This window comes from Cebus imitator, unplaced genomic scaffold (assembly GCF_001604975.1).
Source record: "Cebus imitator isolate Cc_AM_T3 unplaced genomic scaffold, Cebus_imitator-1.0 Scaffold126, whole genome shotgun sequence".
Classification (NCBI taxonomy): domain Eukaryota; kingdom Metazoa; phylum Chordata; class Mammalia; order Primates; family Cebidae; genus Cebus; species Cebus imitator.
In genome coordinates this window covers 3,414,538-3,440,567 of record NW_016107441.1, presented here as the reverse complement: position 1 = coordinate 3,440,567, position 26,030 = coordinate 3,414,538, and the positions used below count along the sequence as shown (strand labels likewise).

General features: G+C 46.4%; 1 protein-coding gene across 1 annotated transcript in view; it reads right to left on the bottom strand.

Annotated features, from left to right (window-relative positions):
• GALNT10 (polypeptide N-acetylgalactosaminyltransferase 10) overlaps positions 1 to 25,639 on the bottom strand; it is a 233,483-nt gene extending 207,844 nt beyond the window's left edge. Inside the window, exon 1 of the mRNA XM_037742761.1 lies at positions 25,344 to 25,639. Coding sequence (XP_037598689.1) covers positions 25,344 to 25,502 — 159 coding nt within the window. The 5' untranslated portion in view covers positions 25,503 to 25,639. The remainder of the gene's footprint in view (positions 1 to 25,343) is intronic.
• Positions 25,640 to 26,030: the final 391 nt, after the last annotated feature.

Sequence of the window (26,030 nt, the reverse complement as noted above, 5' to 3'; positions counted from 1 at the left end):
AAACAATGTAAACACTGAAGCGCCCACACGGACTTCCAGAGACAGTTTGCAAAGTGGCTGCTGCGATAATCTTAATCTCCGACATCCTCCAGACCCTGGTCTCTGCCTCCTCCCTCTCCATGAATCTTGAACAGAAAGCAGTGAAAACATCAGTGGCAGAAGCTGGCATGAAACAAACAGGTTTCCCTCCACTTCAGAGGGGAAAGAGAGGAGAGAAGAAGAGAAGATAACAATTACTGCCACAAACTACCTTTTTAGATAAATCTTTATACACCTAAAGCTAGATAAACCACCAGCTAAAAAAGAGAAAGGTATGCAGATACTCAGAGCTAAGAGGGCCCTGCCAAGTCTTCCTCCTGCCCCAGGGCTGAAGCCTTAGCCCTAAAAACGCAGTAGCTTCTACTACAGAGAACACCAGATCCCTTGAACAAGCAATTCAAACACTTTGAAGACCGGCTAACATACCTGCAGCAGTGATGCATTCAGACGGTAGAGCTGCACAATGCATGCTGTGGCACGTTTATTCATTTTTAACCATGACAGTATTCTTTTGCTGTCTATCTTCAGGAGAAGGAAAATCACCATTATATCTTAGATCTAGAAGAACTAAAAGGCCGGGATGATTAGGAAAAAGAAGAAAAGACAGGTGGTGACCTCCACATCCCTGGAGCTATTCAAGCTAATACCTAGATAACACCTTTGAAGGCAACTATAGAGAAGACTCCTCTCCAGAGTGAGATGTAGTACTAAATGATTCTTAAGCTTCCCTTCCAACTCACACTGTTTCTAAAAATAAAAGCAATCCTTTTAAAATTAATTTTAAAAAATCACACAAGTTATACGTATATGCAATCATATCTCAGAACCAACAACAGCATAATGGAATTTACAAAGCATTTTTCCCATGTGTATTTTCTCAATTAATCATTGCCACAGCCCTGCAACATAGCTATTACTGTTATTATCCCCATTTCAGAAGTGGGGCAGGGGCTCTGAGTTTAAGTAATTGCTCTGAGGTTAGGCAGTTGGAGAGTAGAAATTGCTGACAGCTCTAGGTTTCCCTCTGACATTTTCCCTCCTCCTCTTCCCTTATCTTCTCCCTTTTTTGTCTTCTGAAAAGTACAGTTTCATAATGAGAAAATGGAGGAGAGAAACAGAATGAGCCTCCTGTACAGGTAGCTGACTGATTCCCCTCCTGTCACTTTGAACCACAAGATGATTCAGGGAAGACTTACTCATAACCTCAGTGTGTAATGAATATACTGAGTTGTGCAATAATTTAAAAAAAAAATGGTTCATGCATATCTGAACCAATTTTGAAAAGAAAAAAAATGAGTCCCTTTTTTAAGTTTAAAAAAGGAAGCATTTTAGTCTAAAGTGAGGAAATGAAAGGGAGGAGGTTTTGGGTTTTTTTTTTTCCTTTTTCCAAAATAGGCTCTATCATTCCCACCGGTGATGAGTGCTTGCTGCTTCTGAGATCACAATGAAACATGAGGCTGAATTCCATAATGAACCAGCACAGAAGACAAATGCCAATTCATTAATGATGGAAAAAAGATTAATTCTAGAACATAAGTCCCTCAGGTTGGTTATCAGGTTTGAATTTTCAATAGGAAAACCACCTGCTTTTTTATTTTGGAGGCTGATTTTTTTGTGCTTGAGTTTTGGAGGCTGTTTTGGTCCTCAGAATTCAGATCAAAACCGATTTTTCTCAAAAATGTTTTAGCAAAGATGTGGGTGGAAGTGGTTAGGAGTGATTCCCATCAAAAAGCCTTTCAGCATTCCAATTGCTTGAAGAAGCCACATTTCTCAAATGACTGGAAGGAAATGAAGAATCCTGAAGCCCTGCACTAGAGTTGAACAGTTTCTATAACATACCCTCTCAATCTTCTTTCTGATGGAGAACTCTGGAGGGGAGAAGTTGCTATGTCCTTCTTGCAATAGGGGCTCTTGGGGCCCAGAAAGATTTAGTAATTGGCTCCAGCACACACAGTACAGGCTGGGCAATGGTTCATGACTGCAATCCTAACACTTTGCGAGACCAGGGCAGGAGGATCTCTTGAGGCCAAGAGTCTTAAGACTAGTCTGGGCAACATAGTGAGACCGCCTGTCTGTACAAAAAGTACAAAAACTAGCCAGCATGGTGGCACCTGCCAGTAGTGGGGATGTTGTAGCAGGAAGATCACTTGAGCCTAAGGGTTTGAAGTGCAGTGAGCTATGATCACACCACTGCTCTTCAGCCTGGGCCACATAGTAAGGGAAAAAAAAAAAAAAAACACAGTATAGACTTGTATCCTAACTGACTGATATCCTGTGATATCCTGATTTATATCCAAGCCAGTGTCCCTTGCCCCTCAAGACATAAAGCACTTCCAAAGAAAGATGACCACTCGAGTTCAGCTTTCTGAAACCCAGCTTAGCCACTATCTGTGCCTATACAGAAAGGAGAACTGCCAGGCATCCCTCAAAGCATTAATATCTTCACAGACGTAAAACATAAACTGGGAATGGCCAGAATCTGCCATTTAAAACATGTGGGAATGTTCAGCCTGGGGAAGTTGTTTTTCTTTTCAAATTCTTAATCCCTACAAATGAAGAGTGGTGGCTGTAGTTAACACTTGCTTCTCTCATCTCAACCCTTTGCAACAAACTAATGCAAAGAACTCGAGGAGAGCATTGCTGTGTTTGACTGTAAGCTGATAATAATAGCAACAGCACCTGATGCTCATCACATGCCAGGCACTGTGCTGAGAACATTAGTTTTATATGCATATTACACATTAGGAAACTGAGGCACAGAGCGGTTAAAGCCACCTGCTCAAAGCTCTAAAGTAGAAGTGTTGAAATTTAAACCTACAGATCTGACTCTGGAGCCTGTGATCTTAACCACTCCACCACTTACAAGCTGTGTCATTGTGCTTAAGTTACTTAATTTTTCTTTCTTTTTCTTTTTCTTTTTTTTTTTTTTTTGAGATGGAGTCTGGAGTGCAGTGGCACGATCTCGGCTCACTACAACCTCCGCCTCCCAGGTTCTTGCAATTCTCCTGCCTCACCCTCCCGAGCAGCTGGGACTACAGGTGCATGTCACCACGCCCAGCTAGTTTTTTGTATTTTAGTAGAAGTGGGGTTTCACCGTGTTGCCCAGGCTGGTCTTGAACTCCTGAGCTCAGGCAATCTGCCCACCTCGGCCTCCCAAAGTGCTGGGGTAACAGGCGTGAGCCACCACGCCCGGCTAGGTTACTTAATTTTGCTAAGCCTTATGTTTGTAATCTGTAAATTAATCTCTGTTGTTACGACAAAAAGAGAAATCAGATGAAAATGTGAAATGGGGATGACAGCAACTCCAGAAGGTAGTTCGAAGCACTAAATGCAATAACATAAGTGAAGTATAAACACTTAACATCAGTATGGTCCCAATGCACAATTCCAAGGATGTTATTTATACACAAAGATGTGCTACAAGGCAATTCTGCCTGGCACAATGCCTGTCATGGTAGAAACGTTCAAATGCTACCACTATTATTCATCACCATTGTATGACAACGTTAATAATCAGGGTTAAGAACCAAGGGGAAAGCTGCTCATCCACGAAGGCAGTGTCAGCTCCTTCCAAGAGCTCTCCTTTGCTACCATCTATTCTGATTTCTGCTTCATCAGAACCCTGTCAAGCCATCTCCCATGGGACATCTTGGTTCTTATGAGCAATTTCGGGCATGTCTTACCTCCTAAACAGACGATATAAACTTCTGGAGGGCAGACACTGGCCCATGCCTTGGAAAAGCAAAAGGCTTTCAGGAACTATGGTGAATTTCTTTTTTTTTTCCTCAGGCCCATACTGACTGAGACTTTCTTTCTTTTCTTTTTTTTTTTTTTTTTTTTAATATATTTTACTGCATTTTAGGTTTTGGGGTACAAGTGAAGAACATGCAGGATTGTTGCATAGGTACATACATAGCAATGTGGTTTGCTGCCTTCCTCCCCATCACCTCTATCTGGCATTTCTCCCCATGTTATGCCTCCCCAACTCCCCACCCACCGCTGTCCCTCCCCTAGTGCCCCCCCAACAGACCTACGCATTCCTCCCTTCGAGAAGTGGAGTTGAATTCTTTTTTGGCACATAGGTTGAACTTCATGACTCAATTCTAATAGGACAAAATTTCTATGATGATAACTACTTTGGAGACTAGGTCCTATAAGGACTGTGGCTTCCTGCTTGCTTTCTCCTGCTCTCTCCCCCTCTCTCAGATGGTGTGCTCTCGGGAAAGTGAGCTGCCATGCTTCAGGGACACTAAGGCTTCCTTATGAAGGTCTTGTGTTGATGAACTGCGATCTCTTGCTGGCAGCCACGGGAGTGAACCATCTTGGAAGTAGATTAACCAGCTCTGGTTGAGACTTCAGATGCCTGCAGTGCTGGCCAATATCTTGATAGCAACCCCATGAGAGACCCTCTAATAACACCACCCAGCTAAGCCCAAATTCCTGACCCACAGAAACTTCAAGACAACAAATGTTATTCTGTTATGTCATCACATTTTGAGATAATTTGTTATGCAGCAATATAAAACCAAAACAGGAAATGCTTGCTGAGTTTAACAGCAAGCAGACAACAGGAAAGTCACAGTTTCAGGGCAGACGGAGTAATCTGCATACTTGGATGAGATTTTCCCTACTGTTAAGACAAAAGAGAATTAGATGGAAGACCTGAGACAGACTGGCTTCATGCAATCAGATTGTGGCTCAAAAATCACCAAGGGAAAAAGAGAGGGGAAAGTGTAGATGAAGGTTGACTGAACAGTTCAGTACTGCACTCCCTCCAGAGAGGCCGTAGTGGGGGCTCCAGCTCCATCCCCTACTGTTCCTTCCCCAGCCCAGGGCCACCCTCCAATCATACCCCCTGCCTCCAAGTTCCCCAAAGGGACCAAGCCCTGTCCTGCCCTCTTGCCTTTGCACCGGAGAAATCCTCCTCTCCTACCATCCCTTTCCTCATTTATTCATTTTTATTCATTGAGTTTTTAAAAACTTTTATTGTAAAATAATTTTAAAGTCATAGGAAAGAAGCAAGACTGGTACACAGGATCCTGTATAACCTTCATGCAGGCTGGCTGTTACCATTCTCCATACCTGTTTTATCACTCTGTCTCTCTCCCTCAACTACCTATATCTAAAATTTTTTTCTAAGCCATTTGTGAGAAAGTTGAAGACATGAGAACCTTTATTCCTAAATTCTTCAGTGTGTATTTTCTAAGAACACAGACAACAAAATCAAGAAATTTCACATTGATACAATACTATTATCTAATCTACAGTTCATATTCAAATTTTGCCAGTTGTTCCAATAACGTCCTTTTAGTCTACTTTATTTTTTCTGGTTCAGGATCTAATCCAAGATGGTTTATTCCTTTTCTTCACTTATCAAATATGTCACATGCCAGGCATTGCGTAGAGCACTGGGAATAAAATAGTGTGGGAAAAAACAGATACAGCCACTGTCCTGTAACACTTACGGTTTAAAAGAGGCATGTTAATCAAATAATCACTTATTACAAGTCTGGATAATCACAAACTAAGATACATGTTTCAATGCCTGAGTGGGCTGAGGGTTGGGGTGGAAGGGAGTCAGAAAGTTATCTTGGAGTTGGGACACCTGAGCTGCCATTAGAAGGGTGAGGCAGGATTAGCCAAGCAAACTGTGTGTGTGTATGAATGTGTCTGTATGCATGTGTGTGCATGTGTGTCTGTATGCATGTGTGCATGTGTGTATGCACATGTGTATGCATATGTATGTGCGTGTGTGTATGCACATGTGTGTGTATGGGTATGCACATGCATGCGTGTTTGTATGTGTGCATGTGCACGTGTGTGTGTGTGCAAGTACATGTGTATGTGCGTGCATGTGCTTGTGTGCATGGTGGGTAACTGGAAGAGTGATCCAGGTAGTGAGAATGACAAGTGTCAAAGCTCTGCTGCAGAAGGACACATGGCTTGTTGGAGGTCAGCATGGTTGGAGGGCAGAGGTGGGTGAGGGCAGAGTGGGGGTGGAGTTTAGTTTTTATCCTGGAACAGGAAGCCACTTAGTGTTTTCCAGTGGCATGATTTACATTTCCAAATGATCACTCTGACTGCTGCATGGAGAAAGGTAATGAAAATAATGCAGGTCAACCATCTTTTATCCTCAATCCCAAAGTCCAAACAGCCTTTTTAAATAACTTTTAAAAAGTAACTCATTTAGTGACAAAGCCTGACTTGAATAGACATGAGGCTATTTATAGTCTTTATTTATCCTCTTACTAGGGTGAATACATTTTTGCTACAGAAAAAAATTTGTTTGATTATGGGGAGCACTTTAGATCCCACTGGAGCTATTACATAATAATATATGCACTGTATTAACATTCCTAAATGAGAAAGACTCTTCTGCCAGTGTTAGAGACTAACTGTTGTATAGCCCCAAAACTCCTATGTTTAAGTCCTAACCCCCACAGTGGTGGTATTACGAGATGAGACCTTTGGGAGGTAATTAGGTCATGAAGCTGGTGCCATCATAATGGGATTAGTGCCCTTGTAAGTAGAGACATGAGTGCTTGCTCTCTTTCTGCTCTCTGCCACATGAGGTCTCGGCAGGAAAGTCACTGTCTATATACCAGGAAGGGGGCCCTTGGCAAGAACCTGACCATGGTAGTAATCTGATCTTAGGCTTCCAGCCTCCAGAACTGTGAGAAATAAATGATTCTCATTGTTTTGTTTGTTTGTTTGTTTGTTGAGATAGACTTTCGCTCTTGTCACCCAGGCTGGAGTACAATGGCACAATCTCTGCTCACTACGACCTCCATCTCCCAGATTCAAGCTATTCTCCTGCCTTAGCCTCCCAAGTAGCTGGGATTACAGGCATACACCACCACCCTCAGCTTATTTTTCTTTTCGTATTTAGTAGAGACAGGGTTTCACCATGTTAGTCAGGCTGGTCTTGAACTCCTGACTTTCGGTGATCCACCCACCTGGCCTCCCAAAGCCAGGCGTGTGTCACCGTGCCTGGCCCAAATGTTTCTTGTTTAAGACACACAGTCCCTGGTATTCTGTTGTAGCAGCCCAAACTCACTGAGACAGTTATCAATGTATTGCCTCTCAGCTCCAAACCCACCTTTACGGCCTGCTGTGCAAAATGGTTCTAGGCCCTTAAACATGTTTCCCTTGCCAGCTAACATGATGTTAACAGTAGTTCGTAGAACAAGCTGGAGAGACACTGCAGGAGGAAAGGCTGTTTTCACCCTGGTTCTGGTGTGTTCAGCAGGCAGGTAGCCTGGGTGGTGTCTCTGGCACTAGCCTCCTGCACAGCCTCTCCATGCCTAGCTCCTGCAGTATGTGTAGCTTCTCCACTGCCTGGCTCCTGCAGTATGCAGCAACCACCGGCATCCAGCAACCAAGAGCTTTTCCCAGCACCCATTCTCTGAGGCGGTTTTGTAGCAGAATGTCTTCTATGAGATACCTCACCATGTGTTTCTTCCTCCAGCACCCTAGCAGACAGATTTCTTGTGAACTGCGCTGGGGTGGCACTATAGTGACTGCTCTACCACTCAGTAAGCATAGCTGTGCTCTCTCCAACAAAGTCAGGACCTCAGCCTGTGGGGGACTCTTCCTTGGGTGCTGTATCTCAACCCTAGGGGTAAGAGCTGCTCCTCTATCCGCTATTCCTATATTCTTTAGAGTGATTTTCACTTCTTACTAGTCAATTCTTCATTACTCTAATCTCCTGTAACAGTAAATAATTCTTTATATTAAACTTCCTGTGTTCAAATTACTGTGTGGTTTCTCTGTCTTGACTGAAACTTGACTAATAATTCTGAGTGCTAAAATGCGCCTAATACACAGGGTTTGGGCTAGGAGATTCCAGATCTGTAATCCTAATGGCATCTATGTACCACTTTTTAAATGCCAGGCACTATTTCAAGTGTTTAGTATATTTGAATTCCTTTAATCCTGATAACTAACTTGTGAAGTAGGTACTATTATCAGGCCCATTATAAAATGTAAGAAATGAGAGAGAAAAAATAAAAGATTAAGGAAATTTCTCAAAGTAACACATCTAGTAGAGGGCAGAGCTGGGTGAGATTCAATCCTAGGCAAATCTGTGGGGTAAGTGGGAGGGGCAGGTAGAGGTGACAGCCAGGAAGCCAGTGTGAAGGTTAACGTGACTCCTTCACTGTGCTCTCAGGCCTGTGCTCACTCCACCTACGGCATGCATCCCACTGCCCTGGAATTATCTGTCTAATGGACCAGCTGGTCCTCAAGGGCAGAGACCGTGTCCTTTCCTCCTAGAATGTCAAGTGCTTAGCAGAGAACCAGCCTGGGGCTGAGCTGGGGCATGTGCAGTATTCAGTCAAAAACTGCTGGATGAATGACACATTGAATGAAGAAGAACTACAGACCTAAATGCCAGCTACACGGCAGGCTGAGCTTTCCAGGTCAGGTCCTGTGCCTGAAGTGCCCTGGCCCCTTAAGTGCTGTCCTGGCAGTACCTCTGCCTTAGCTGGTCTGGTTGCAAACATCTGACAGTGGTTGACAACATGGCCTCCTGGTCTCTTTCAACGACTGAACTCCAGGACCCATCCAAAAGCAAATCTGGTCACCCAACTTCTCTGCCCAACACCCTTCATGCTCCTGAGAACTGGAGGATGGAGTCTAGCTCGTGACCTGGCCCTACCTATGTTTCAGCCTCTCCCAGCCCCACTCCTGGCTTTACTTTTAAGGGCCAGCAATATTGAACTTAGGAGACCCGGTACATTCTATGCTCTTTTCCCCACTCTGGACTTTTGACTGCGCTATCCCCTCTACCTGGAATCCTTTCACTACCTACCCTACGCCCAGCCATCCCTGTCTGGCTAAACCATCCCACTCCCCTTGAAAGACTTAGGTCAGGATTTCCTCCTTCAGGGAGCCTTTTCCGCTCAGCCACCCTGCCCTTCTGGGTTCACTGGCTCTTCTATGTGCTCACATAGAACCCTGTATCTATAGCTACCAAGAAAGATCTAAATGTACTCTGACTTGACCTGTTTAGTGTGTGGAGTCCAGAGAAGTGGCTAAGGCCTAGGACTCTGCAGGCCAGTCACAGCCCCACCAGTGACCAGCTGTGTGACCTTGGGTGAAACATGTCATCTCCCCTAGTGCCTTCATCTAAATGCCTTCATCTAAAATGGGGATAATTATAGTGAGTATGTTATTGGGCTGCTGTGAGGATCACAAATGATAATGTATGCAAAGTGCTTAGCACCGTTCCTGACAAAGACAGTCTGCAACAATAGTAACACATTCCTTAAGCTCAAAGACTGCACATTACACGTCTTGGTGGCCTCAGAACCTAGCATGGCACCTGGATCACAGAAAGGCATAGTGGATGAATGAATGGATTCATTCTCTCTCCACCCCAATAGCCTCCAAACTGGTCTCCCTGCCTCCTGTGGCACCTGCGTTGCCATAGTTACTTTTCTGAGGCCTATCCCTGATCAAGTCATCCTCTGCTCAAAAACTACCCATGGCTTCCTTGCCTCCCTGGCCCACCCATCGGGACCCTGTGACCCAGCCCTTACCCACTTTTCCAGCTACTCTCTAGCAGACAAGTAAAGTTTCAGTGACTCTGCCTTACTCATACTCATTGTTCTGGAAACAGGCTCCTCACTTCCTGCTGTCTGAGAGGCCACAACCCTACCATGTACACTTTGCGAAAGTTTTAACCTACTTCAGGACCACCTTTAAAATCACCACCTTTCAGAAGTCCTTCCTGACCTCAACCAGGGTGCTCTCTTCCTCTTGGCTTCCCACAGCACTGGCTGATCTCTTGCAACACTCATCATGCTCTGCCTGACACACTGCAGCCCTGTGAACTTGTCAGCACCCCTTTTTAGACTAGGAGCTCTCTCAAGGCAGCAGCTGTTTTTTGTACCTATCACATAGTAATCCCCCAAATCAATTTAGTGAGGACCCAGAACAAAAATATATTAAATCGTTGAGCTCAGAACAAAAAGATAATACAGTTAAGTGAAAGGCATTACGTACCATGTGTTTATTTACTAGGATTCAAGGCTAATGGCTCAGATTTTTTTTAAGAGGTTTATCTCTTAATAAGCGGAGTAGCTTTAGTTAAAGAACATATATGTGCAGTGTAATATGCTAATCCTCCATAGAAAGAGGGAATCTTTCCCATGAATTAAAAAGAAATGTAAGTAGCTGGAAGAGATTAAGACAATTATCCCTGCCTTTGCAAAGGTGTTTTATCTATCTCCCCGAAAATATAACATACAGACACACTCATGCACACATAACACAATCTGATGAGAAAATGGAACATGGTCCACGTATTAGTTCCCTAGGGCCCCCATAACAAAGTACCAGAAAGTGGGTGACTTCAAACAACAGAAATTTATTATGTCACAGTTCTGGAGGCTTGAAATTCAAAATCAAGGTATTGGCAAGGGCTATCTGCCTCCACATCCTCTAGGGGAGATGCATCCTTCCTCCCCTTCCAGCTTCTGGTAGCCCCAGGTGTACCTTAGCTTAAGGCAGCATCACTCTAGTCTCTGCCTCCAGCTTCTGACAGCCATCTTCCCTCTCTTTGTCTCTGTGTCTCTTCTCTTCTTATAAGGATATCAGTCAATCACACAGGATTAAGGCCCACCCTACTCTGGCATGACATCATCTTGATAAGTTACATTTGCAACAACCATATTTCCAAATTAGGTCATATTCTGAGGTATTGTGAGTAAGGACGTTGCCATACCTTTTTGAGAGACACAATTCAACCCATGAGCCAATTTATCCACTTACTGGGAGCTGCAGTCCTTGGGAAAGACTGGGGCATGGGCCAGCAGCCCTCTTCCTTAAGACACTCCCTATAGACTGCAGGGACGCTACTCACAAAAGAAGTAAGCAGGGGTCCACCCTTATATTTTCCTCCTAACAACCAGGGGGAAAATATAATCCCAGACAAGCCACTTAATTCATATTCTAAAGACTGTCTGGAGGGAGAGAACTAAACGGGTCCTCATCCAGAGATATTACCAATGAAGCCATGTGGACTGAGCACAGGGACTGCTTCTGATGAAAAGGTCTCAGAGGAAGAGTCCTTTGACTGTTGTCCTAGGGAGTTAACACCATGAGGCCTTCTGATCTCAACAGGGGAGAAAGAAGTCTGTTTCTTCCCACACTATGAGAACACAGCCCCTTAGGGTGAAAGTGTACAATTTCCCTCAACACCAAGAACAGACCAGTGTCCAAACGAAACATGGAGGAGTGGTGAGAAGAAACATGGAACAGAGTCCTATCTGTAGGATATCTGGGAACACAGGCATGCATGCATTCATTCATTCATTCAACAAATATTCATTGAGAACCTGCCACGTGCCAGCACTATAAGGTACAGCAGTAAATAAAACACACGACGTCCCTACCCTCATGGTGGTTAGTAGCTACTAGAACAGAGAAATAAACAAGTAAATAAATAAGCAAGGTGACTCCAGACAGCGCTAAGTTGCTGTGTGGACATTTCACAGTCGAACAAGTCATGGAGTACATAGGAAAGAGGTACTTCAGATGATATGTTCATGGAAGTCCTCTCTGAGGAGGTGACTTTGGAGCCAAGACTTAAAAGATGAGGAGGAACTAGTCATGCAATAATCTTTGGGAAGAGTATTCCAGGCAGGACCACATGCAAAGGTCCTGAAGAAGGACCACGCTGGATGTGTAAGAAGGGTAATGTGGCTGCAGTGCGACAACTGAGAGGAGGGGACACAGTGAGCCTAGAGGTAGCGGGGCCAGATGCGACAGGGGTTCATGCTGTGTTTCAGTGCAGCACTGGAAACCACTGAAGAGTTTTAGGAAAGAGGCAGAAATCTCTGATTTACCCTTGCAGATGTGCACTTGGGCTGTGCATAAAGAATGGACTATGATTTCAGGGTGGAGGTGGGAGAAGATCCAAGGAGGCTATGGCAGGAATCCAGGTGAGATGTGATGGGCTGGTGGGAAGCTGGAAGAAAATAGGTGGATTTGGAATCCATTTCAGAGATGTAGTCAGATCCAGCAGAGAATTCAGGCCTCACTGAGTGTCGAAAGCTAGAGGGATCCTTAGAACTTATCCTCCCAATTAACACAGCTTACATAGGAGAGAACGGAGGCACCGCAGAGTCACGGACCCAACTAGGGTCACAAAGCAACTCAAGGTGGCTCCTACCTGAGAAGTCAGGCTCCTGACCGAAAACCCAGGGCTCTTTCACCATGAAAAGACTAGAACAGGGTCAGCAAACCATGGCCTGGCAATCCAGCTTGCTGCCTGCTTTTGCAAATAAAGGTTTATTGGGACACAGCACTCCCATTGGTTTATGTAGTGTCTGTGGCCACTCTCATGCTACAAAGACAATCTGCGTAGTTGTGGCAGAGACTATATGGCCTATAAAAACCTAGAATATTCTGTGGACTAAAAGATCACATAAAACACAGTGGCCAAGTTTGGGAATGGAACTTTTCAAAAAAGATAGAAGCCTAGGCTCACAAGAGAGAGCTCTGAGATCTTTTCTTCCCCGCTGGAGCCTCACCCAAGGGGATGTCCTGCTAGGAAGGCTCCTTCAACATTACATTCCTCCGCCTAGGGAAATGGCAGTACAAGGCACTATAACAGTCATGCCACCACAGTTGTACAAATTAAATTCTGTAGACATTTCCAAGAGACAGATTAATTCTAGCTGGAAAGATCAGGGAAGGCTTTCTGGGAAGGGAAAGATTTGAGAGGTGCCTGAAAGGATGCGTAGAGGGCACTCAAGAAATTCTTCGGTCAACCCTGAGCTACAGCAGACTACCTAGGACTCTGCTGAGCTAAAGAGAGTGACTTCCCTATCACTGGGGGTGTCCAAGCCAAAGATGGTAACCATTTGGCAGGGATAAGGTTGAGGGAGACTAAATGTAATAAGATACAATTCCTTGAAATTGAGGATTCTATCGTTGTAGGCTTATGGCTTCTTTAATGTAATTTCTCATCATATTTGCTAAGAGAGGGACACACAGCAGAGAGACTATGGGGGTTGTAGGGGGAGGTGGAAGAAGAGACAGAGAAACACACACAGAGAGAGGAGAGCATTGAGAATGAGAATAGGAGATGGGTGAAAGAGTCAACTCGCACCCAAAGTCGGAGAGAGCCCATACAAGCCGCCGAGGGAGGAAACCCACACCCGGGCTTTCTCCCACCTAATTGCTACAGAGAACAAAAGAAAGCAAAAGCCTGACAATTAGAGTTAAAACTAATCAAATGTCCCTTTAATACCTCTGGCTTGGCACTTGGCAGCCTTCTTAATGTGCCCCATTGTTCCCTGAGAGGCAGCTGAGGGCTTTGGAGGCGGGAGCCCTCAGCTGCCTCTCTTGCTGCCAGGGGAGAGTGCAGAGCAGCAGGCAAGTGGGGTCCAGGCTGTGAAAGGGAGAAAGGCACACCCCAGGCTGACTCTGCTGGGAGACTCCACCCCCACAAGCAGAGGGGCCGCACCCTAGTGGGAAAGACAGCTCACACCACACCAGTGTCTGACAACTGTCATGAGGGAGGGATGGCAGGAAGAGTTATGGCTGGGAAAACTGACTCTGTTCCCGTGCCGAGAAGGCATTATTCCCACTTACAGGTGAGGAAATGGAGGCCAAAAGATGTCAAAAGATTTGCCCAGAGGAGTCAATAAAACATGGTAGCTGAGAGCACAAGTTGGAGAGTAAGAAATCTGAGTTTGAGTGCCATAACCTGTTTCTTGTACAGGCCTGGGAAGTGACTTAAGTTTCCCAAGCCTCAGTTTTCCCATCTGTAAAATGACAATAGTAAGAGCACTCGTCCCCTGGGACTACAGCACTGATGAACTGAGATGGCCACAGCACACAGCATGCAATAAGAGCTCAGTAAACTAACGAGCATTGTTGTTTCTGCATGGACTCAGTGCTCAAGGACAAAGCTAACTCCTGGTGGCCACACTGAGCTGTGCCCTACATCCCATGCCCCACTGCCACACCAGGAGCCACCTGGAGTCTCCAAGGGAAGGTTCTTGAAATGGCAGGCAGAGGGGCCCCTACTCCTTCCCTGGCAATGAACCCCATTCTCAAAGACATGAGTGGCTGTGTTCAGCTGCCTCTGGGGGGGCCGAAGCTGTTCTCATCCAGGCTCTCTCTTTTCCAGAAACCTCCTGGGTACCTGTGAGGTGCCCTCAGACCAGGAAGTGTAGCATGTACCATTTCTGCTGGGAAAGCTGTCTTCACTCTATTTAATGATCCTAACACTCCCCCAATATTAGGAAGGTACATTCTGGGGTTTCCTGACAGGCCAGGAAGCACAGGCAGAAAACAAGGTGAACTCTGTACCTACATCATTTCTTTTTTTTTTTTTTTTTTCTGACGGAGTCTTGCTCTGTCACCCAGACTGGTGTATAATGGCGTGATCTCAGCTCACTGCAACCTCCACCTCCCAGGCTCCCAGGCTCCCAGGCTCCCAGGCTCCCAGGCTCTGGTGATCCTCCTGCCTCAGCCTCTTGAGTAACTGGGATGGACAGGCCTGCACCACTATGCCTGGCTAATTTGTGTATTGTTAATAGAGATGAGGTTTCACCATGTTGGCCAGGCTGGTCTCGAACTCCTGACCTCAGGTGATCCACCCGCCTCGGCTTCCCACAGTGCTGGGATTACAGGCATGAGCCATCACCCCCAGTCTGTACCTACATTTTTTAACAAATCTAGAGCAGCCCCTGACATGGCTGGAAAAAAAAAAACAACTTTATTAGACGGGATAGACCTGAAATTCAGATACCTAAAGACAGAGAGATGCAAGGCAAATGGTTTCTTGAGCTGAGATAGAGCGGGAATTATCTAAATTTAAACATAAGTGAGTCTGTCAGAGCCTAAGGTTTATATACTTATACTTCCAGGTAATTAATATTTTTTTCTCTGAAAAGTACATAAGTCTTAGAGACAGAAAGATTAACCTCAACTTAGTGGCTTTGTGACTAGTCGGGTCACTTATGCTCTTTGAACCTCAGTTTTTGCATCTGTGAAGTGGAGTCCATGAGCCCCGCCAAGCCCTGCCTCCACAGTGATAGAGAACAAACTGGGAAAAGGCTATGAGAAGTTGTAGATCATAAGGGAGGGCTCCCAAGCTGAATGTCTCCTGCAGCCCAGCCAGTTGTGTGAAAGGGTGAAGTGCCCAGGTTTTAGACCACTAAGGGTAGCAGGGGCAGTGGCCAACTGGAGAGCTGGAGTCTGTCTAAAGGAGACAGCTGCTCCCCACATCCAGCAAATCCTTACTATACTTGAACCTGAACCCAGCTGCTGGACTTTCTGATTTTTCAAAAAAACAAAAAAACAAAAAAACAGAAATTAGTATAGAATTGTTTTAAAATATGAAATATTCTAATGTTTAGGTACTGCGGGTAACATACGAACATTTAAAAACAAAGAAACCCTATTATCTATGGGCCAGCACTGTTCAAGGCACACAAAACATATCTCTGGGCTGCATCTGGCCCACAGGCCACCAATCTGCAACCTCCATTAAAGTATACAGGTTAAGGTGATATAAAAATACATAAAGGTCAAAGAAATTAATAAAAGACACTCTCTGAATGAAACAACCATTAAGATTTATTATTAATAAAATCACCACAAATCCAAACGACAGGCCCTGGCTCTCCAAGAACAGAATACTAACTTTTCACCGAAGCTAGGTACCAAATTTAGAAACTGGTTATTTCACAAATAGGCACGCGTGCGCACACATACACACACACACACACACACACACACACACACACACACACACACATTTTAACTGTCAGCAGCTGACTCTGATCAATACTCAGGAGGAAACATGCAAAAAATAACAGTTTTCAGTTGAGCACATACAATGTGCTTTAGCAGCAGGAAGCAATTTTCACACACACACCCCTGCCAGATGTTTCCAACCTGTTCCCTCAAAGAAACCCCCTTCCCTCCAGAAGCCCCTGCCAGGCCCCTCTGCTCAGCAGCCCGCCTCTCAGAGGAGGCTGACATTTGTAACTCACAGGGGAGACCCACACAAACACACACAACCCTGGCGAACTGGGCTCTTGGGAGGCTGCCCGAGTGCGGCATCCAGGCGGCACGTGGGACCGGCTATAATCCCTGCCCTGGCACAGCTGCCTGGGTATTCAGCTAAAAGAAGAGCTTTCTAGAGTGAACAACAAATCCAAGAACCAGGCTCATGGGGCCCTCAGTGATAACCTCCCACTGAGACCTCTTTAAGTCTCTGTGAGAGGGAGCGGACCCACAGATTCACCCAAGACCATCCAGTCAGTGGCTGGCACAGGCAGTGGAAGGATGCACCCCAGCCAAGTTGGAACCCTGTTTTCATCACTTCCTAGCTGTGTGGCCCTGGATATGTTACCTGACCTCTCTGTACCTCAATCCTCATAACTTTAATTTAATTTAATCTAACCATCACCACGACACAGGAAGCAGTGATGATTTTGGGATTCATTTTGGGAGAAGGAGCCAGAAGCCCCAGAGGTCAGGCACAGAGCTGGAAAGTAGCAGAGCTGGGCCTGGGGATCAGGTCACATTGGTTCCCAACTCCACACTCTCTCCTCTGCTCTCTCCAGTACACAGGGTCTCCACAATACTAACCCTTCCCAGGAGACCCCTAGTTCAGCCCATCACCCACTTACAAGCACCTTATCTTTGCCCATGGCAGGAAGGCAGAGCACCCATCCTAGAAGAGCAGCAGACTATGGGCATCAAAAGAAAACAAAGTTCTAGGGCCCCAACCAATCCTCTCACCCCACAGGAGAGGGATTCCAAAGTGCACTTCCGATCCCTGTCCTGGACTGGAGCCTGATCTGCTTGCATCAGATACAGTGCCACTGCTAGAAGCACCACAGAGCTCCCCTGTGGGTACTGATTGACAACTTGGGAAGCTGCAGATAAACAACATCCCCAGGAATAGAAGTTCAAAGGCTGGTTCCGAAGCACTCCTGGGGAGAATGAAGTGGGCCCCTGGGGAAAGAGAGGTCTGTCTCTCCTGTCAGATGGGTGGAGAGGAGTTCCCTGTTGGACCCTCAGTAGAATTTATTAAATATGTGATCATTGGCCAAGCCCAACCCAGCCCCGTCATGCTCCTTGGGCATGGATCCTGGTGTCACCATCTTTAACAGGCCTCCAGGGATTCTGAAGCACCCTAAAGCTCAAGAAGAACCTAAGGCTAAGCTTCCAGCACTCAGCCAACAGTTACTGAGGACCAACCATATTTTTCACTCACTCACTCACTCAGCCATTCAGCAAATATTTTAGGCAAACAAGAGGGATCAAGAGAGAGGTTAGTTCCTGCCTTTAGGAAGCAGACAGTCTGGACAGTTTTTTAAAAATTACAGCATTGCAGGACGGATTTATACAAAGGGCTCTGGGCCCTGGAAGGAAAGAATGTTAACCCAGGCTGCCCCAGCAGGGGTTAGTCAGGTCTAGGTGCAAGGCTGCAGGGAAGAAGGATGTTAGAAGTCTTCCTTGAAGGGTCTCTTATCTAAGTAGGCAGATGAGAAAATCAAGGCTCAGAAGAGCTAAGACCCTTGAGCGACCCTTGGGGGCTGGAGTGACCAAAGAGCACTTCCTGGAGGTGGCAGGCTATAAGCTGAATCTAGAAGGATACAGAGGGTCTCTAGGGTGTCTCCCAGGGTGGGAGTCGAGACAGTACCCCAACAATTGCTTTGCATACCAAAGTTTCAGGGGGACAGTACCAAGAGCAGCCTCTGCATGCACAATTTCCTCCCTACCCCCAATAATCAGAGACTGCACCCACCTGGCTTCCTTCACATCTTCTGAACCCCATGCTGTCAGGTCAACCACTTATCCTCGAATTGCTCACCTTCCAGACAACAACAATGTATGCAGCCCTACCTATCCCAGCAAAGGGAAGCCACAGAGAATTAAGTCCCTGCCATAAGCCAGGCACTTCACAAAGACAGCTGCATCACCATGTTTACCGAGCACTTGTTCTATACCAAACATTTTGCCTGTGGTTTTGCCCACAGTGACTCACTGAACCCCCAAGAGAACTCTCTGCCATAGGTAACATTACTCTCATTTTACAGACCAAGAATTCCAGGAACAGAGTCGAGCATGCCCAAGCCTAGGGTTTTGAATCAGGTGGTGTAGCGCCAAAGCTAGAGCACTATATGCAGTCCCACATGCCTCGAACCAGGAGGAAAGGGGACAGGAGGAGGCTGAGGTAGAGGTTTCTCTTCAAGGACACACCACCACCACATGACCCTATGTGCTCCACTTTGGCTATTGAAGAGGTTCAGTCTTAGGGCAATGGTCTCTCTCACCTGCTCAGATGTCTGGGCTTGCAGGAAGGGCTTAAGGGGCAGGGGTGGAAGACAGGTCCTTTGTCTTGCTCAGATACGGAGGAAGTACGGTGGTTAATGACTTGGTACTAGGTCAGAGCGCAAATACCAGCTCCATCGCTACAGGCTGTGCATCCTTGGGCAAGCACCTGCTACTCCATGAGTTTTGGTTCCCTCCTTCTTTCCTACCTGGTTACAACTATATTTAACAGATGTACAGGTAAAGGACCTAGCAGAGTAAGTGCTAAATAAATGGTAACTGCTATTACAACTATTAGCATTATCAACCTCATTATCAACTATATCATCATCATTCTTCAGATCAGTATCATTGTATGCTGTGGCTTTCATCACCTGAGAAAACTGAAGAAAATTTAGTATCTGAAGCTCAGCATTCTCTTAAAACCAAAGGGAAGGAAAAAATAGACCTGCTTTTTTCTTTTCTCTCCTATCTACACTCAGCAGAGGGCAGCAAACAGGAACCATCCAAAGATAAGAGAGAGAGAAGAGACACATGGAGAGAAAGCTACACACGCATAAATACACACCCACCCACCACAGCAAGCAGAATTGTTTAGCTTCCTCTAGCTTCCAAAGTATGAACACTCCACCTCCTCCAGCTAAGAGGGCCAGGCAGAAAAAACGTGGAAGCTGCAGAGACAGAAGTTCTTTTTCAGCTTGAGAGAAATTTTCAATGAATTGACTTTTATTGTGTATGGGGGCAGGGGAGATAGTTCTCAGGACGTCTGTGAGGGGAAAGGAAGGCCGCGGCAGAACTGGTAAGTAAGATTCAATAAAGACAGCTTTCAACTGCTCTTAATCTCCACTCTCCACTGTGTGTTGGCAAGCATTTGCACCCAAGCCTTCCTCAGCAACAAACTGAGGCCCACACGGCTAATCATCTCAGCCAAAGGGTTGCAGGGCTGGCATAAGAACACAGACCAAGGGGCCGGGCGCGGTGGCTCAAGCCTGTAATCCCAGCACTTTGGGAGGCCGAGGCGGGTGGATCACGAGGTCAAGAGATCGAGACCATCCTGGCCAACATGGTGAAACCCCGTCTCCACTAAAACTACAAAAAATTAGCTGGGCATGGTGGTGCGTGCCTGTAATCCCAGCTACTCAGGAGGCTGAGGCAGGAGAATTGCCTGAACCCAGGAGGCGGAGGTTGCGGTGAGCCGAGATCGCGCCATTGCACTCCAGCCTGGGTAATAAGAGCGAAACTCCGTCTCAAAAAAAAAAAAAAAAAAAAAAAAAAAAAAAAAAAAAAAAAAAAAAAAAAAAAAAAAAAAAAAAAAAAAAAAAAAAAAAAAAAAAGAACACAGACCATCAGACTGCAGGTTCCGTGCCCAAAAATGCGTCCAGGGTGGCAAAAGGCTTTTCTCTCCAGCACCAAATCTCATCCCCAAGGAGTGATTACTGCCTCGAACAGTGTGTCAGCCGGACTCTGAAGTGAATATTTGTGGGTTTCTTCTCTAGATATCTTTCTCCTCTTCTAAAAAAAAGTCACCCAGAGTCTTCTCTAGGGAACTGCCCTTCTTAGATCTGGGTAACCCGACTCCACTCCTAGCTCCGGGGTAGCTTAAGGCAATCAATAGAGCTTATCCTCCTGAAATCTGTGAATGGTTCGGACAACACATTAGATCCAAAGTGAACCAATAAGACCTAAAGGAGATCTTGCTAGAGCTTACAGAAAAAATGTTTTCTCTCTTCTGTAGAAGCTGCCAGAGGAGACAGACCCTTTCCTCTAGCATCTAGGTGTGGATCTGAGGTCTAAAAGAGCTACTACCATTTTTTGCTGCCATGGAGCCTCGGAATGGAACAAAGCCAACACACAGAGAAAGTCAGAACCAACAGAAACCAGAGGAAAGGAGACCAAGCCCTGACAATGCCATAAACCTCTAGATCACACCATACCTGAAGCCAACTACAGTCACAGGGACCAATATATTCCCTTACTCATTTCAGCGCATGAGGCATAATTTGTTTTGTTTCTTGCAACTGATAGAGAATCTGAGGTCGCTCTTAGGCTCAGATTCTCTCTGTCTATCAGGGATAGCAGTAATGGTGCCATGTGCTACGTGGCCTTTAATTCCTCCACTGCTGGCCCTTTGCCACATAGATTTCAATCCATTTTAGTTACTTTTAAAACTATAAAATGTTAGAAAGAAAATGTACAAAAATGGATCTACAAAAAAATAGGCAGGTAAGTCCCAGCGCTGGCCTCCAAAATTTGGAGTGATAACCTTGGTTCCTGAGAGAAATAATGGTAGAAAAGGATCAAATATTAGGTATATGGGGGGAAAAAATTTCTTATGGTGAAACAGAACAAGAACTTGGAGAATGTATTCTGATCTGCTTTCCTCCCTAAGGGAACTTTTTAAATTTGATTCCCCTTTTCTCAGCCTCAGTTTTCATACCTACAAATTGAGGGGACTGGATGACTAGATGACTTCTGAAGCCTCTGGCATGCTCTGATACATTTGAATCATTCAGCAAACACATCTTGTCTACCAAGTGCCAAATCTTGTGCTTTGTGCTAGAAGAGGGTGTGTTCCATTTCCAGCAGGGGAGGCCACGATACACTTCTTGCCATGGGAATTCAGGTGTGTATGGGCTACCTCCTTTCCCCACTCCACTGGGCTTGAGGACAGAGGTTCTCTGGAGAAACAAGACTCTTATTCAAGGCCTTCCCTTACCAGCTCTGACACACATATGGGATGCAGAGCGTCAGATATATGTAACACAGGAACCTCTGCAAACACCGCATGAGCATTTAGCTGCCATGGGGCTTACTTGTAGCTGCCAGGTTTGCCTCAAGGTGCTTTTGATTCAGTGAGGAGATCCTGATGCCATCTCTGTGTAAGAGCTGACTGTGGACAAGGTACAATTAGCAAGCTAGATGGTTATCTTTTTATAAATGGGCTTTTGCTTTTCATTCCTGATTCCATTATCTGTTACCATGTCACTGGAACCAACAGATCAAAGGCGAAACATCCTTAGACTACAGCCTGAGAAAAGACATTCAAATAAGAACATACCCCTAAGTTGTGGCCCCATAACAAGTTAGATACAGAGGCCTGTTTAAACATACTACCACTATTCGGATGTGCTTCCAAGCATATTCACAGACCCTCAGGATGTTAGGAGTTGGAAAAGCCCTAACAAAATATTTATTCCCTACATTGCAAATGAGTTTCTGTATGTCATTAACTCTACTTGAGTAGTCCTGCTGAGAAACATTCTCAGCCCAAGTCTGATAATAGACACAAAAAGATTGATTAGCAATATCTGCCCTGTCCATGGGAGGGGAAGCATCATTATAATATGCATTTGCCTTTTCCCTTCTGAATCTAAGCCTCACTTAGCAGACGATGAATCTATGGCCCAGAGAGATTAAACCTCTTTCCTGAGGTCACACAGTGAGTTTAGGGCAGGAGAAAAGACTAAAAGCCAGATCTCTGTTCCCAGGCCTTCGTCAGCTGGGCTCCTTGGTAGACTGCAAGCCAAGAATGAGAGAAAGAATACGGGGAGCCAGATTTGTTCTGGCAAATCAACAACCCTTCCCTAGTAGTGTCAGATTTCACCTGGGCATGCAGACAGAGGAGTGATTAGCAAGTTAAAGGATACTAATCCTTCTGTGGAAAATTAAGGAAATCATTCCAAGGCTACATTTCTATGATACTTAACTTTCTGATGGGCAACGCTTCTGCCACCAGGAAGACTGAAAAAAAGAGAAAATAACATATTGATTTCTGGATGTTCTACGAATAAAGTTCAGCTCTAACACAGTGAGAAAGAAATCCTGATACTTGAAAATTAGTCATTGGTATTCCATTATTCCACCAATTTCTGTTCCACATATGCTATTATCCAGTGAAGTCATTTTTCAATAAGAGATTATGGCTCAGAAATGAGGAGAGACTACATTGAGTTTCCTTACTTGAGATTTTAATAACATGTCCCAACCCTGGAATATGAAATAGACTGTTGAATTAAACCAAGATGTTAAACAGATTGGGGCTTGGAATGAGAGGGACCCACAAATTAAAAGGAAGATGACTTCAAGACTGGCTTTTCTTGTTTGGTTTTGCAGCTTCCCAAGAAGCCAACTGTCTGACCAGATGACTGCCAAAATCCTAGAAGCATTATGTGTCCTTTATAAATCAGCTATCCTACCCAGCTTCAGAGGTATACCCAGGACAAGCTGGCATGACAGGTTTGTAGCCCTTCATTCTAGATGATAAACACTCTTAATTTGAAATTTCATATTCTTTAAGCCAGTGGAGAAATCAGGAGTTAGAGAACTACTCGAGTAGTGGATATGTTACTTCCAAAGAAACTTATTTCAAATCCATATGGAACACATTTTTCATTTGGATAAAGTCCTGTCAGACTTCCCTCCTGAGCCTCTGCAGTTATTTCTACCAGAAAGATCAACGAGGTGCTCAAAGATGACTCTCAACAATTGTTAAGAGTGACAGGCTGAGCTCAGAACTGGTCAGCCCTGTCGAAAAAGCTCTGTATGCTCAAGATGCCAGATTTCCCAGATAGCAGCCTGGAGCGTTGCGTGTATGTTCCAGTACACTGAGAGGAGGGATGGAACGCCATCACTCCGAGAAGTCAGCCCCTTTCGTCAAGGCGAGCTGACATTCAAGCAAGGGACTGGGGGGCCAAGCCCAGTGCTCTGCATCTGTGGGAGAGTGAAACAAAAAGGGGCTGTGTGGAAATTTGGCAGGGCGTTCTTGAAAGGCAGCAGATGAATGCTGAATCCTGTAGCACCTAGAAGAGCTTATCATTGGGGAGACAGCTCCATTCTGCTGCTCCCAGGAAGCAAAGAGATTTTCTTTAAAGCAAGGATAATCAGTTGGTATTCCCTCTAACCCCCCCAAACCCCCTTCACCACTTCTTCCTCCTCTCCATGCTATTCCAGAGAAAATAAAATGAACAAAAAACTAGATCTTCCCAGATAAGCCTATCTATCCATTTCAGTTACGGGCTCTGAGCAGCACCCAGCTGTTGCTCCCCTCTCTCCCTGCCCAAAAGGCTGCCTTACTCCATCAATACCCTCTTGCACACGTGAGTAATTTACTTTGAAAGCTCAGGCCAAACTGGCAGTTAACCTTGACCTTCTCTACACATCTGGGTCTATAGAAATGAAAATCAGGACGTCTTTGGCAACTATAGCAAATGAAATACGAGGGCTTTCTCCAGGCAGAGGCAAAATGTCAAGCACTATTTTAGAATGGGCTACAGCTATTCTAAAGGAGAGTTGGCCCTAGGGTATGACACTCCCCCTTGACCTGGGGCTGTGTCCAGTGTGAAGCCTCCACAGTTAGAGATGCTACAAAAAGAACTCCTGACTCAAGACAGAAAAAAAGAAGTGACCACTGTATTCCTCATCGATGAACACATAGTATCACAGAATGTTGGAGCTGGACCAATATTTATGGTTTAAAGATCAAGAAAGTAAGATTCAGAGAAGGAGAGGAAAGGTGATCAAGGACACACACAGTAAGTTAGTGGTAGAGCTGAGGACAGAACCCCCGAACTCCTGACTCTGATGCTGGTACTGAATAGGAACAGAGGAAAGGAATTTCATGAAAGGAAAACCCATACGGATACAGAATTTTAGGGAGAGGTCTAAGCTGGCTATCAGGGTTTGAACCAGGGGTTTAGGAAACATATGGAAACCTTAGTTTCTAAACAGTAAGCTCTACCAGAAAGATCAATGAGACCCTCTAGGATGGTTTGCAACAATTAACAGAGTGACAGGCTGAGCTCAACTTGGTCAGCTCTGCAGCAAAGGGCCTTCTGTGCTCCAGATGCCAGACTGCCTAGACAGCAGTCTGATACTGGGAAGAATAAGGAAAACCATCAATCATACACAAATTATCCACTTCTCATGGGGCCAGGGAAATCCCGTAAGAAAGCCTGAAATGTTCCACTGTATCAAACAGTTTAAGCAGTACACTCACTAGCACCTCCTGGGAGGGTGGGAGTGATGTGACAGAGCTTCTGCTATCAGGGAGCTGCTAGTCTAAATGCATGCACACACACATACACACAAATATACATGGGTAAGTTCAAAAGAGGCAAAAACCATGCCAATCCCAGTTTTAGCTGCAATAAACACTACAACTAATCAGACTAGACAAGTTTCGAAGAGATAGGGAAGGCATCTGGTATTCCATCCTCAGGACACTGGGCCCCAATAGCTTCTGGGACATTTTGGGGGTCCCCCCACCAGAGCCCCACCTCTGGACTCCCAGAAGGTCAAAGGCAGCAGGTCCCTTAAGGACCAGGAGCTCACCCCCTTCTCCACCCCCAGGGGCCTGAAGCCTCAATGGGAGCCTGATCTTCACATTCTTTAAGGAATCCACAGGATCTGAGGAAGGAAAAGGCTAGAGTTGGGGGGATGGTGCGGGTGTTGAATAAATGGGGAGAGGAGGAAGGCCCAGGTGTCTCATTGGGCGGATGGGAAATCAGGAAAAGGTCTGACCTGAGCAAGGAACACTGGGATCAGCAGGTGGGGGTTGTGGGCGGCGGGAGGGGGGCGGGGGGGGCGCTGGGGGGTAACTGGACACCAAATACTGGACACGAAATAGAAGAACCTGAATCTTCATTCCTATTGGCAGAGGCAGGAATCATCCTGGGATACAGGGATGCACATAGGATTCTTCAAAATAGATCCACGGGAAGAGGTCAAGGAATACCAGACGGGGACAGAAAGGAAGGTGGTAACGTGTGGTGAGAAACAGCGCCTGGGTTCTAGCTCGGACTCAGTCTCTGACTGGTGTGGGACCCTGGACAAGTCCCAACAGGACTCAATTTTCCCATCCAAAAAATGGGAAGAGCTGAAGAGTCAAAGCTGACTCTGAGGAGGCAGACAGCAGAAGGTGGAGGAGGAAATCGCAGGCTAAAAGTAAATTCAGGAAGGGGGTGTTCCCGGCCTGTGGCAACGGGGGGACTCACCTGTCCCGCCGCCGGGACCACCGCCGCCCCCGAACCCCCGGGGGTGCCGTCGGGCTGCCGCTCGCGGTACAGCGCCCAAAGCCCCACGTTGGGCAGGAGGACCAGGGCCGCCAGCACCAGCGCCACCGCCTGCAGGAGCCGCTTCTCCTTCCGCCTCATCGGGGCCGGTCAGCCCCACCGCACCCAGCCGGCCCCGCCGCGCCGCCCCCAGCTCCGCGCGTCCGCCCGTCCGCCCGGCGGCGGCAGCAGCTCAGCGAGCAGAAGCGGCCGCGGCGCCGGCCCTGCTCCAACTCCGCGGCACTTCCGCTGCTCGCCGGCCAGGGAGCCGGGCGCCGCTACAGCGCCGCCGCCATGGGTAGGGGATCGCCGCAGCCGCCACCGCCCCCGAGTCCCGCCGAGCCGCCCGCCCTAGGCCGCTCGTCCCTGGGTCGGCTGTCGAGTTCCTGCACCGCAGCCTCGGCCCTCTGGCGGAGAGTCTTGGCCCCCCCGGGCTTGGCAGGATGCGGGGCCGGAGCGCTTCCCCCCTCTCGAGCCGCGATGGTGCGTCCCGCTCCTCGGTGGCTCCCCCGCCCTCGAGAGCCTTGCGAAAGTCCCGGAGTTGGCGAGTTGGACGCTAACTGGTGCGGGCTGGGCACCGCTGGGTGGGGTGCGTGTCCGCGCGCGGGGACCCTGCCGCCCCGCCTGGCA